The following is a 14,248-nucleotide window of genomic DNA, read 5'->3' on the forward strand; positions in this document are numbered from 1 at the left end:
TGCAATACAACACAGAGAGTCGGCTAACACAAGTCAACACCTTACCTGGTTGATAAGGTAAGGTGCTGACTGTTGTATTGCAGAAATCCGATGATCTATAAAGCTCTTTTTCACAGATGTTCATTCGGGGCGGGTCAAACCGTTACACAACAAACGATACTCAAACACGATAAGAGTGCAAAGTATAGGAAAGGCAAACAAATAACTTAAACAGACGTACGAATAAAACTAAACAATTTGATTTTAATCTTACTAGGTAAAAAGCCCACTTAACTATTAATTTACGCGACCTGGCCACAAATGAGTGATTCTCATCGCGTGGATATTTACATCAGACAAATTATAATAGCCCCGCTGTCAGGGCGTCCACCCTGGGCTCTGATTGGCTCGCCGGACCCCCCTCCTCCCCTCCCATTTGACCAGACGCCAGAGCTCCTCGCAGCCGATTGGCCTCCTTTGTTGTCATTAGAACTGATCGATGCTTGACCAAATCGGGTTCCGTGCTTGCTCCGCCGATTGGCTGAGCTCGAGCACACACGCTCGTCGCCGATTGGCGCGCGGTGGGCGGGGAGGGGTCGCGGCCAAGTGGCGTCAAAGTCACGTGGGGCAGGCGCGGCGATCACGTGAACGTCACGAGAGGCGAAGATGGCGGCGGAGCGAGAGCCCCCGCCGCTCTTTGACGACGACGAGGAGGAGGAGAAGACGCGTGGCGGTGGCGAGGACGACGACGAGGAGGAGGAGGGAGACGAGGAGGAGCAGGACGATGGCGCCGACATCTTCACCAGCGTCCTCAGCAACCCCGAGGTAAGCTGGGTTGAGGGCGCGCGGGCCCGGGAGGCCGAGAGCCGGAAGGGCCTCGCGCTCTCGCGAGTGGCGCCGCCGCTGCTGTGACGATGTTGGAGCAGCACCACCAGCAGCAGCAGCTGCTGCTATTGACGGGCACGGTGGAGTATGTGGTGAACAGGACGGCGCATGAACTCGCCAGCCCCTTCATGCACTGTCGGCGTCAGTCCCCCGTGTCAAAGCGCCGGCTGGGTCGCTGTAACGCGGGGGCGGTTACTGCCTCACCGCCACCAGGGTGTTGAGCGGTCGGTCTCCAACTATAGAGACAAGTTAACCCGATCATTTATCCATCCCAACGTCATCTCCTTCAGTATCCCCGTGACCTCCACTGCATCACCACCATCATCGCCACTGTCAGAGTGAAGTCTCAACTTGAAGCCACCGTGCCCACTCCACCACCACCACAACCATCACACGCTGGATTTGGTGGTCTCCACCGTTCCCTTCACTATGACCGCCACTGTCACCAAAAAGGCGGCCACCTCCACCGGTGGTCTCAAGGTTCTTCTGCATTGCAATGCGCGGTCTCAATGTCTGCCACTGGCTGCACGCTTTTAAAAGGGAATTTCCCGACACTAGTGTACTGCTTTATATTCTTGTTTTAATTGGTAGTGTCAGACGATTGCGTTTTAAAATAATATCAATCGCATCTCTTTCCACAAGACAACCTTCTTGAGTCTACTGGATTTTGTGAAAAAGAGCTTCATAGCTCATCGGATTTATCCAGGATAAATAAAGATTCTGATTAAGATTCACGGTCTCCGGATCGGTGTGCACGAGGGTGCAGCATTGGGATGGTTGGTCATTTCCTTCACGAGTAGTGTGCAGGAGGAACTCGCACTGGAGGAACAACACCATCCAGACAGGGTTCGCAATCTGCGTGGTTCGTAATCTTCGAGGTTCGTCTCAATTTCCGGCTAATGACCTTGGAGTCACATCACGAACTCGCAGCGGTTTAGGATTAATCAATTGTCAGTACAGTACTCTGTCGCGGTATTCTTGGGTAATGTTTACTTTGGTAATTTTAGGTAATGTTTAACTCGGTCATCACTGCGCATTGTTCAAATTAGTCATTCCTGGGTAGTTCAAATCTTGATGAATTTTGGCAATGTCAATGCAGTATTATCAATTATTGTATCATGGTAATATTGTGTATCACTGGGCAGTAATAATATTGTACGTTTTTAATTATAATCTTGGAATATGTATTAGAGCGTATGTAACTAAACTGAGATTTAGCACACTTGCTGTACAAGATAAATGTGGGTGTTTGCGCGATTTTCTGATTTCCCACGTTAATGGGCTACACTGGTTTACGAAAATAAAGCACTGTACGTGTATCCTGTTTGAGTAAACACTAGACTCGGCAGCAAACACTGCAGCAGCTTGTAGCTCCAGTGGTATTTATACTGTCCGCACACTTACCGGGATAACTTTGCACTTATTATTTTTCTCACAATTGCTAACCACAGGCCCAAAGGCGAAAAAACTTAGAAAGGCCAGCAACAAATAGCACTGTTAAAGTTCAGTGAACACGTTTCCTTGGTTCAGCAATATTACAATAACTGCTGTATGAAAGACATTGGGAGGGAATTCGAAAGTGAAGCAGTATTGTGACCTGCAGTGTGGTGGTTGAACTTATTTCGCACCGTACGTAGCCAACCGTGCTAATCGGAGCTGCAGTGTGGTGGTTTTAAATGGTGTAGATGAACATGAAATAGTTTTTTAGTCCAAGTCTTCAACACGGGTGCAGAATTCAATGAGTGAAACTGATGGGAAGAGTAACCATGGTAGTAGCGACAGAAGAGTGATAAGGAGTCGACTGACCTCTTGCGTGACGAGTGATTCAGCGAGTGCTGGATCATCGGTCACCCTGACTACTGCTTTACTCTAAATCATATCAACTGCAGTGAGGTAGGAACAACCTACTACACCCCGGATATGACGAGCATTCCAACTTAAGCCAAATTTGTGTTTTGTATAGCAATATTTTGGCACGCTTCTTCACTGCCTTTTTAGCCAGATTAGTAATATATCAATACCACGACAGTTCAGATGAGATTGCTGTGTCGCGAAGATCAATGGTTTTACTACGGCGAAGAATATTTTTGTTTAATATGAAGGGAGGAACTCTTGTCATTGCCAGCCGTACATGATTTCAAATGTATAAGAAACAACAATCATTAGGAATTGGTTGACTAAATTTATATTTTGTCAAAGTGGCGTGTGTTGCCGCAATCCTGTGGTAATAGCACCAGGTTTTCGTATGCTGCTACATCGCCAACATCCGCACACAGCTGCTCTCTCACATGGAAATGTGGAATGTCTTGTATTGATTCTAGATTTGAAGCTTTCGTGACTGCAAGGATCCATACTCTTTGGTTCTATTCGGTAAAGTTACGTAACTTTACGAATAGAACCAAAGAGTATGTCTTGTATTGGTTCAGCTCCATCACCGTAGAAGAGAACCAGGCAATGCTCAAACTGCTTTACTGGAAATTAGAACTGGACTTGTTAACAGAGGCTTTGCTTCGTTCTTCCTCACAAATGGCCTCTTTGTTATCCAGCAGTAGTCTTCCATTTGTTCTGCTTCTATCTTTATACGATTACTTTCATTGCCCTGAATTAATACTTTGTTTCACTCAACAGAATCTGATCAGCCCCTTCTCGCCGGAGCCAGCCAGCTTGCTGTCAGAAGAAAGCAGCTCCAAGTCCAATGGGTTGCAAGCTCAGTCCCTGGACACCTCACCTGAGGACGACCCAGATGATCTGTTTGCTGGTGAAGTCTCTTCAACCGAGTAACAACTTTTTACACGTATGAATTTGATGTGTTACCTTCTGTTGGTTTCTGCCTTGTTTGCCAATACAGAATGGTTGCTGTCTTCTATAGAGGCTACGGAGGAGGTGTCTCTAGAAAGCCCCGTCAACAGAATCTCCGTTGCTGCCAACCCAGGGCCCACTGTAAAGCCAAGTCAAGGTGACATGGCGTCATCTTTCAAACCTGATGCCATCACACCCAGCCCTGTCCCTGCAGCCTCCAAGCTCGTGTCCTTTCAGAGGACCCGAGATGAGGTGTGGATAACCGCATCATGGACAAATACAACGAATGCTAACCCCACATTTTACAATCACACACACACATATTGGCGCATACATTGAATAGTTATCGAGTACGCACAAGACAAAGGTCCTTAATGTAGATTTATGGACTGCGAGGGCAAGTGCTGTTTTGATGCTTGGCAGGCACACGAATGGATGGTGTGGCCAGCACAACACACATTGTCCTTTTTCCGGTACAGGAGTTCACACCTTATACCAGATAGTTCATTTATGGCTGAGTCAACCTAGGTGATGCCCAGGACAGGTTCCTATAACACTTGTCACTTATCCCAATGCCAGGTTGCTGGGAGCGTAGCCCAATGTGTGAACCACAGTTGCTGTAATGCGGATCAACACACACAGTCGAGTGAGTGCAAGTGTGTGAGCCTGTGTACCAGCATGCATGTGCAGACTTGCAGTCAAACAGTGGAATGTGATTTTGGGTGTGGTACATAAACTGTGTTTGCCAGCTGTGGATTCCTAGGCATCACAAGCACTAAGAATGAGGCTACTGACTCTGCAGGATCATTAGCCTCTGATTTAGGATTATTGATCAGGCTTCAAGCCACTAATGCTGGAAATAGTAGTTTTTATTTTAATAAACATCACATCATTCTCATGGATCAGCCAGTTATGTTCTATCACACCGGGAAAGGAACAATATAATTTTAGTAGCCATTTCATAAAGTGTGTAAAACGAAAACGTGCTGATTTCCCATGTTGTAACCCATTGAAACGCTGAGAAGAATAACATTAAGACAATAACTACCTCAATTCTAATATAATGGGTTAGAATCACTCGTGTCTTCTCATTAATTCAAATCGTTGCTTGAAATCCAGTCTTGTGGAAAAATATATTTTGAGTTCTGTGTCACTTTTGCTAAATGTTTGTACTAACTGGAGGCATTTGCATATTAACAGGACTGTAGGGACTGATCACCAGACTTCAACCACATTTGTTGTCTAATGTGAGATGATTCAAGTGCATTATACCCTGCAAAAATGTGAGAATTGTAATGCCCTACTGAAATAATTATCGAAATAAATAATATCAAGGGCAAGACTAATTTTGTTCATTCAAGCATTTGTCTCTTGATGTTAGATTGAAGAGGAAGAAAGTGGAGACACCTTTGACCTTCGAATAACAATTACAAACCCAGAGAAAGTTGGTGAGTGCTTATTGTTTCTGCATGTATAATAACGCACTTATTGTAGTACTCTTCGTTAGCTGGAATTAATGCAAGTGTAGTGGCCTTATTGACGTCGGAGACTGTTCTTTGGAGGCAACATGTATTTATTACAGACACTTCAATTACAGTGGCGAATCTGATACTTGAAGAGGTAACGGCCTCTTCACCCGTACTCTATAGAGGGAACGTTTCCCGAGCTTTAGCCCACGCTAGCTCCCTGGTTCCCTCTATCCTGGGCCAGGTCAGCCGAAGCTGACTTGGTCCAGCTTTGGCGCAGGTCCCGATCACCAGCCACACGAGTCCGGCCCTTAGAAGGACACAGGGCCTCGCGGTTCTGATGTCACACCCTGGCTTGCTTTGCCCGGCCCTCAAAAGGATAGCGGGTCAAAGGAGTTCCAGGGTCTAGCTAATCGATCTTCTTTCTTTACTGGCTCTTCATCTTGCTTGAGTCGAACTGCCCCTCAGCTCTCCGGGTCCCACCTTTTATACAGTCCCTCTCTGAGGGGTGGGGCTGGGAGGGATCCACAGCATCCCCCACAGCCCCCCAGGGTGGTAGCCGTAGCGGACGTGTTTGTGGCCACCGCCCTACAACCGCGTGTCCCCCTCCCGTAACACCTCTACACAAGTGTTTAGGGATTTGTTTGTTTTACACAGTATATTTTCTCTCTTTAGGTGATGGAATGAATGCATACATGGCTTACAATGTCACTACTACGGTAAGAATTGCACATCATAGGTTTACTGTATTCTTGTATTCAATGGCACTGCGCGTTGCCTCGTTACGGTCGCCTGACCGCGTGCCAGCCAAGCCGCTCCTCGACGGGTAGAGCGCCATTGTGTGTGGCCACTCGAGCGCCCACTCCGTGTCCTCCCTGCAAGTGCAGCTCTCCACGACCTGAGGGTGCGATTCCAGAGCAAACTTGAAAATATTATTCTAATTCATTCTGCAGGTTTTATTTATTTATACTTCAACACCATTAACATTCTTTAATTCGCGATAGAAACCCACGGCGGTGTAGTAGCGAGGCAGTCACTTGTCAGGACGCAAAGCTACAACACAGCAACGACAAACCCTTCCCCGAGCAGTTGGAGCAAAGCAAGAAGGAAATGATGTGAAAAGGAAACGGTGCGCGTCGCACTTTTTGGCTCTGCGTGAACACGCAGGTGTTGAGTGGCCTCTTAAGGGCGTTGCGCCAGTCAACCAACACGGCTCTTGGAAGCTGCACATGCCTCAAGCTAGATTTCTAAAACCTGAGTACTTTTCAACAATTGTCATGGAATCACCCTTGAAAAGCGGAGACGTGAGGAGACGTGAGGGAGACGCGTGGAGCGTAAGGCCGCTCGTGCGATCGAATCGGAGCATGCTGCATCGCTTGCTTGAGAAACCTCCAGTATAAGAAAGGAGCTGGAAAACCTCCAGTTGGGGCAGTGTTTTTCACTTGCACGTGTAACAACATTATAGTGGAGTTACTCTGTGGTTCTTTCGGTAAAGTCACGTAGAAAGAAAATAAATTAAATAATTGTAGTGGAGATATTATAAATCACGTCATTTCGCAATCTTTATAATCCAAGCGACGAGACGATAGACACGGAAGGAGGCACGAAACAAGTATGGGATCATGAGCTTTCACTGTATGCAAACAGGTTGGATGTTGGTTTCATCACCACAGTAAAATAACATTGCCCCTATGCATCAATGTTTTCCAGCTGTATTTAAACAAAGAAAACCCTGGGTCACTGTTCCCGTTGTTATGACGATAGGAGAATCGGCCATCCTCTAACACGAGGCTGGAGCCCGGAGTGTGTGCGGTTCGCGGATGTGACACTTTGAAACTCAAAGCAAGGGGTGCCCTGACCCCGTTCCATCTGCAAGAAGAGTGCCCTTGATTTTATGGGAGTTGCCTGCAGAGAGTGCACCTCCAGGCAAGGCAGCAGAGGAGACCAACGAACGCGTGCGTCATTCTAGATGTGAACAAGGGCCCCTTGCGTCCATTATCGCAATCTCGTGCTCCAGAAAAGCTGCCTTAAAATTTCTAATTATGTTGCATTTATATATTGCAACCTCTAATGACTATTGAAGGTTAAATTGCTTATCGACCCAAAACCGTATACTCACGGCGTTGTTGTGGTTAAAAAAAGAGTAGGTAGTGAACGTTAAAGCCTTAATTTGTCTGGCATCCTTGCTTCAGTCAATCAACACTTACCCCACATGCCCAACGTGCACAGGAAAGCTTCCTCCCGCAGTCCTTGCAGGGACCACGGAACTAATTGGACTTGTTCATTTCACTCCCGAGCAGTGGCCATAAGAGGGCAGTCTATTACACTGCAGAGATGACCCTGCACTCGGTGCACTGCCTGAGAATCCCGCACCGCATTTTGCTAGATTATGCGTCGTGATTTTTCTAACCCAACATGCTGGACGTGTTCATGCTGTGCGGTTGGCAGAGCTGTTATCTCCTTGAACGGCACATTTACTTGTAAAAGAGATGCTGTAAAATTGTATTGCCGCGTTTAATTTGTTATACTTGTCAACGCATGTCTATTGAGAACACAGCAGCAGCGTGGGGGCTGTGTGTGCCTTTTCCCGCGTGTTTCATTGTAACGGTTGCCTCGCATTCTTATTGCAGACCTCGCTGCCCATGTTCAAAAGGAAGGAATTCACAGTGAAGCGGAGATTCAGCGACTTCCTGGGCCTCTACGAGAAGCTGACGGAGAAATTCAGTCACAGTGGCTTCATCGTGCCACCCGCACCAGAGAAGAGCGTCTTAGGTGACCCGCGGCACATTTATCTCGCACCGTGATCGTAACGCAGTGGGCTGAAGCGCACCTTGAGCACGCCGATCCGGACTGTGCGCGCACGGTTACACGCGGACTGCGCGTGCTCGGTTACACCCAGACTTGCACTCTCGGGGCTACAGGCGGACGCTCGCGTTAGCAACGCGCTCAGCCCCACGTGCTCGCGCTCTGCCTGTAGCATGCAGAGCCCGCATCTCCGATTAGCATGGTTGGCTATGTATGGTGCGAAAGAAGTTCAACATACGTGGATTTTTAGTGTAGGTAATCTTTCCCACAAAATGTATACATTTCTGAGCAATGGTATTGGTGGATTGTGTGTCAAGTAGCTATGGTGTCATGAAACCATAAGAAAATACCCTCGGACGGACAGTTTAATGCATGTATTGTTTTCAGGACGTAGCAAATACGTTTGTAGGCCTCCTTAACCAAACATTCGTCCGCGTGTCCATCTTTTGAACTTCACGCAGGTATGACCAAAGTGAAAGTGGGCAAGGACGACCCTTCGTCTGTTGAGTTTGTGGAGAGGAGGCGCGCTGCTTTGGAGAGGTACGGGCTTGAGCAGTGCAAGCCATACGTTCACATTGAGCAGTCTTGTGTCACAAAGATGATTTTGTCCGTTTCATTGAGTAATTTTACTGTGCTCCGAGTGCATAAATTATCTGTTTTATTTCTTTGGCAGATATCTCCAGAGAACTTCAAAACATCCTACCCTCATGCAAGATCCAGACTTCAGGGATTTCTTGGAAAGAGATGAGGTATTACAAAGTGAATGAGCTCATGCAGCAGGACTCACCCTGCGTGTGTTGTTCTCTCGTGTGTCCTGTTATTGCTCCGGATATCGGGGATGCGCGATCCCTCCTGTGGTCCACTATGCCACTGAGCACGAATAGCTGAGTTTGTAAACACACCGTCACGACTCCGCACTGTGACGAGCGCCCCCTGGGTGGGTGCTGACATGAAACATTTAGATATCTGCGTGTTTCCGCCCACGTAAAGAAATTAATCGTTCGTCCACTGCCCGTTTTCTCGTTTGCTTGCAGCTTCCTCGAGCGGTTAACACTCAGGCCCTGAGTGGGGCGGGCATCCTGCGCATGGTGACCAAAGCGGCAGATGCCGTCAACAAGATGACCATCAAGATGAACGAGTCGGACTCGGTAAGGGGCCTGCCCCCGCGATCGCCCGTGCGCTCGAACGCCGAGATGCCAGGCGGCCGAGTCTGCGGCCAGTCGTGTTATCTAGATTCTTTTAAACAAAGGTCGGAGGGGTCGCCCATTGGCCCAGCAGCAGCAGTAGCGGAGCACAATATGGTGGCTGGCAACACAACAGCGAGCGTGACAGTGAGAGATTGAGTTTGCTTGTCAGGAAGTCTGACGTGGTTCTTGTGTGGAACGGGATGGCATTACCCCAATCTTGTTTCACTTTCCCTGGCACGAGTGGAACTTGCATTGCAAGAGAAGGACATGACAGGGAGGGGTGGATGTGGACAGGCAGTTGGGGGGAGGGGGGGAGCAAGTTTACGGCACATCTTGATGATCTTGAGGGGGATCTTGTGGTTGATTGGGGATTTGATTTGGAGGCACTAGAAGGATTTGAGGATCGGAGTGGTGTCTGCAGGTGCATGCATCTTTTGGAAGCTTGGTGTGATATTGAATAATGACAGTGTCAGCGTGGACATTGCTTGGCCGTGCTCACCTGGCGGTGTCTTCACAGTGGTTTGAGGAGAAACAACTGGAGTTTGAAAACCTTGAAACGCAGCTGCGCAAGCTTCACGGCAACTTTGAGGGACTGGTCAATCATCGGAAAGGTTTGAGGAGAACATTTCATTTGTCTTTGCGTTGTTTAAGATGGGCACCACACATCATCCCCTGTAGCTTGAGAGAGAGGCATCCTGTAAGTGAAATGCAACTTGCAGTTGATTCTCACAAACATTAAAATGGCGTGAAAATCGGCGTTCCCTCATCTCGATGGAACAGGGCCTGAGAGCTCTCCTAGCAGCAGTGTTCTGCTGGAGTTTCAGGAAAGTGGAGTGGAGCTGTGATTATGCACACCACTTCGTAACAGAGATAGAAATCGGTATCACTAACAGAGCTTGGGTGATTGTCTCGATTCTTAGCCCTGAATCATAATTCGATCCTTAGAATCTAAATACAGTTCCTAATGGGATCGGCAGAATCATTGTTGGGTGGCACCAGGCTGCCTGGGGTCTGGCAACAAGGGGAATTCTCATTGAGCCCTCAAGATAACACGATCTTCTTTATGACAGGATGTGGGTTACTGGTCTCTGACATTGATTATAAGGACTTCACACGCAACTCATTGTGTAAAACAGGGCTTTTATATTGATTTGGCCTTAACATCTCTGAAATAGCTGACAACTTCACAGCTCTGCGCTGTAGTCCTGTCTGATAACACAACGCTATGTCAGGCTACGCTGACTTTGCAGCACCGTTTCACCTTCATATGTTTGCCTCCCCATTGTCACCAGAAAGCTGGCAGTAAACTAGATCTGCAGTTAACCAGGCCAAAATACGCGTTTAGTTTTCAGGCATGCCTGGTCATAACTGAAAACTGTCTTATTGCCCAATTTAGTCAAGACTTTCACGTGTAAAATTGACATGTCCGGCTTCTTTCCTCAACTACTCAAACACTTGCATGCAATTAAATCCCATGGGATAATGCAAAATAAAAGTTACTCTTGGCTGTGTACTTGAAGCAGGTCAAAAGCCAAAGTGATGTTCTGCTCAAATAAGCACTGAGATGATGCTCATCTCCTGTTTACAGCCCTGAGCCAGAAGTGGAAGTTCCATCCCATATTCCTATGATGGGAGCAAGTTTAACGATAGGACAACTGCTGTTGGCCTATTCATTGTATTGACCCTGGAGGGCACGATGGGCTGAGTCCAACCCCGACCACGACTGAAGTCGCATCTTTCCGATTGCGAGCCGCCCGCTTTACCGCCGTGCCACTGGCGGATGAAATGAAAAACTGGACGCCGATTATGCCGCCAGGAAACGGGGGCGCAGCACCGCGTTGTTCACGGCCTCGTCCGTCTCTGCAGAGATGTCCTTGAACACGGCCGCGTTTGCCAAGAGCGCGGCCATGCTGGGAAACTCGGAGGACAACACGGCGCTGTCACGGGCCCTCTCGCAGCTGGCGGAGGTGGAGGAGAAGATCGACGCCCTGCACCAGGAGCAGGCCAACGCCGACCTCTACGTCTTCGCCGAGCTGCTCGCCGACTACATCCGCCTGCTCACCTCCATCCGGGTACGCACGACACGCGCCCGGTAGCGCGCGTGGAATTTAACCTCCCTCCATAACCTCGAGGCCACAAGGCGAACTCACAGTTTGCATGCGTTCCGCTCGTTCTTGCCGCAGGGCGTGTTTGACCAGCGGGCGAAGAGTTGGCAGAGGTGGCAGGACGCACAGGCCAACCTGCACAAGAAGCGCGAGAACGAGGCCAAGCTACAGTGGGCCAACAAGCCGGACAAGCTGCAGCAGGCCAAGGACGAGATCCGCGAGGTTTGGCCACCGACCTCACACACGGCCATGGGGCGGGCCCAGGAGCTGCCGCGGGGTTTATCGCAGGGTCCAGTTATCCCGCCCTAGATATCGGTTCCGTTAATGGCTTCCAGCAGCTGTGTTCTGCGGGATTCGTACAGCACCCCGCGCGCTGCTCTGTGAATGATCGGCCAGTCGTGAGACAGCGATGGGTCCGGTTGTGCCCAGCATTTGCCCCGTTTAGCTAGGTTTTATCGATTAATCTCCTCAGCAATTTGATGAATTGTCACATTTTAAGGGTCAAAATCTCATTCAGTAATCGATTATTTAAGTAGTGTGAATTTTTATATTTTTTGCATCGATAGTAAATAATGGATTTTACCAAATAATTGTTTCTCATGTTCTGATCCCCAATGCCTGCATCATTGTGTGTTTTGTAGGTAATGTGCAGATACAAAGGAGTTGGTGTGGCTGTGTGTGTCGGCGGCTGATTGCTGTAGCTCGCGTGCACGCACCGCAGTGTAAACACCACCCCAGGGAGACGTTAGTTCTCGAGCCGGTGCTCCTGGGCGCCACATTCGATGGGGGAAATCCACCATCACGTTCCTCGAGTGAGGCGGTGTGGAAGAAAGCAGCACAACGGTTGCATCCGGGTCACTGACCAGACCAAGCGTTGTAACCGGATGTGGCGGCGCGTGGTGGTGTTCGGTTGTTATCTGACTTTGCGAGCAGTGGGATGCCAAGGTGCAGCAAGGAGAGAGCGAGTTTGAAATCGTCTCAAAGACCATCAGGAAGGAGGTCATGAGATTTGAGGTGCCTGCATTGCACGTCTTCTTTGTGTGTGATTACATTTCTTCCCATAATTGCAAAATATATTATTTCAAAGGTGATATCTTCCATGAGATTGTTATCTCAATTATACGTATTTATTTAATGCAATTTAAAAAAATGTCTTGCCTTTTATATGTTTACAGAAAGAACGTGTCAGGGACTTCAAGAATGGGATTGTCAGATACATTGAGTCTCTTATAAACACTGAGCAACAGGTAAATGTTATCAGCACTTGTGATGGGCCAAATTAATTGCTTCATGAATATCTCACATCAGATGAAGTTGGGGAAATCTTAAAATATTGCATGGCAAAAACAGAGTGAGTCGGTAAGATGCCATTTTTATTTGTACATGCTGGAAAAAGACAAAAGTAAGTGTTGCTAATGTGGAAATGAGCTGGAAAGGGCAACGATTAATAGGAGAGTTGCACCGCTGGGAGTGGTGCAACTGGTGAATGCATCTTGGCCAATGAGATGGGAATGCATCTGAGTTGGGTGACACGTGGAGGCGACTGTCTATTGAGACTCGGTTTGTAGGAGTTGTAAAGGAGTAGGCGGAGAGCGGTGCCAGAGGGAGCGTGACCTGACCCCTGACCCCACGGTGCTCCTGGCGCTGGGGGTGAGCGCTCAACGCTGGGGTTTCGGTGCATTGTGGGAGGTGTTTACAACCTGCTCAGCCTGCTCAGTGGGTGGTGACTATTCTTGGTGAACTCCACGAATGTAGAACAATAATTCCATGTTTAACGGGCTTCATGCAGAGTGGCGGGGCAGTGATTGAGCGCCACCTATCGCTGTGTGAAGGGAGCCAGGAGCCTGATTGGTTTGAAAGCCTCCAGAGGCACGAGGGGGTAGCGGCAGTTGGAATGAAAATTCCGCAATCGTTGGTCACCTCGTGTTCTATTTTGCAGTCCACCACTCACGTTCTCGGTGTGCGAGTTGTAAAACTGTCGCTCATTGTAATCCCCGGTGTTCTTTGTTGTTCCAGCTGATCAAATACTGGGAGGCCTTTCTGCCTGAAGCTAAGGCTATTGCTTAATTCCACGAGCTCTCCTCCAAGGCTGTGGATGCTGAAAGGGACAGGACTGCTTCAAGTAAACAATCGTACTCGTGCCCTTAATCGGACGTAGGGTTGAGGATTTGTCTGAGAGTCCAGGTGGCATATTCTCCCTCCCTCTATAAACATTGTATAAAGTTAATCAGAGTATGTGGTTTGTACACGCGTCTCGTTATTTTTCAGCTTTTTATACAAAACATTAAAGATTAAAGATGTTTGTTTTTCATCGAAGCTAATTATTGATCTCTTTGTTGATTGTGCACACAAGTTTGGATCTTGACCTCGCAGCGGCAGTTGGTAGCTCGGGCAACAGGCAAATCGCGTTTCCCTGTAATTGTTGATTACACGTGCATTGACGGTCCCGGTGAACTGGCGTGCACTTGGTACCAGTTAGCTGGAAGAATTCCCTATGAATGAGTGGTTTACCAAACGAAGCTGCACCTAGCCCCGAGGTTGTAAATTCGAATTGCTCACATGTTCACCACAGATGTATATTTTGGAAATGTTTGACATTAAATCAATAAAATCATCACTTCTAAATCTGTACTCCATTATATCTGCAGTGACGTTGCCTTAATAAACACACTTGTTAAACTTTGTAACATCTGGATTTCCCATTGACAGTTTTTCAACTGAGAGCTGACTTTCGTCATTTTAAATGCATTTCACGCGAAAATATTTTTGAACAAAGCCTTCACAACTGCAACAGCACAGGAAATGTTTATCTTGGTTAGTGTGTGCAGTGGAACATTACTAAGGCCTCTTTAGCTAATTCGATGGGGATTGAGTGGGACGTGCCAACCCAGCTTGGTAGCAGAACCGTTCCTCTGAACTCCACAGAGCACCCCACCATCCTTGGTGACCGTGTACCCTCGCTCCACGTATGTCCATGCCTTGTGCTCATCCGCTGCTGAATGAGGGAGCTCCTCACGCCGAT

The 14,248-nt window shown here is 48.0% G+C and overlaps 1 protein-coding gene across 1 annotated transcript; it reads left to right on the forward strand.

Moving 5' to 3' along the window:
• Window positions 1–596: 596 nt before the first annotated feature.
• LOC116942170 (sorting nexin-2-like) lies at window positions 597–13,913 on the forward strand. The gene is made up of 15 exons (XM_032953788.2): window positions 597–804; window positions 3,493–3,622; window positions 3,734–3,915; window positions 5,045–5,111; window positions 5,805–5,848; window positions 7,760–7,901; window positions 8,396–8,474; window positions 8,608–8,683; window positions 8,969–9,082; window positions 9,639–9,732; window positions 10,988–11,193; window positions 11,305–11,448; window positions 12,160–12,240; window positions 12,402–12,473; window positions 13,243–13,913. Exons 1-15 carry the CDS (start codon window positions 646–648, stop codon window positions 13,291–13,293), a joined length of 1,641 nt encoding a protein of 546 aa, XP_032809679.2. The 5' UTR covers window positions 597–645; the 3' UTR covers window positions 13,294–13,913.
• The last annotated feature ends 335 nt before the right edge of the window (window positions 13,914–14,248 follow it).

This window comes from Petromyzon marinus, chromosome 13, assembly GCF_048934315.1.
Source record: "Petromyzon marinus isolate PM22_M1 ecotype Great Lakes invasive population chromosome 13, UKy_Petmar_22M1.pri1.0, whole genome shotgun sequence".
NCBI lineage: Eukaryota > Metazoa > Chordata > Hyperoartia > Petromyzontiformes > Petromyzontidae > Petromyzon > Petromyzon marinus.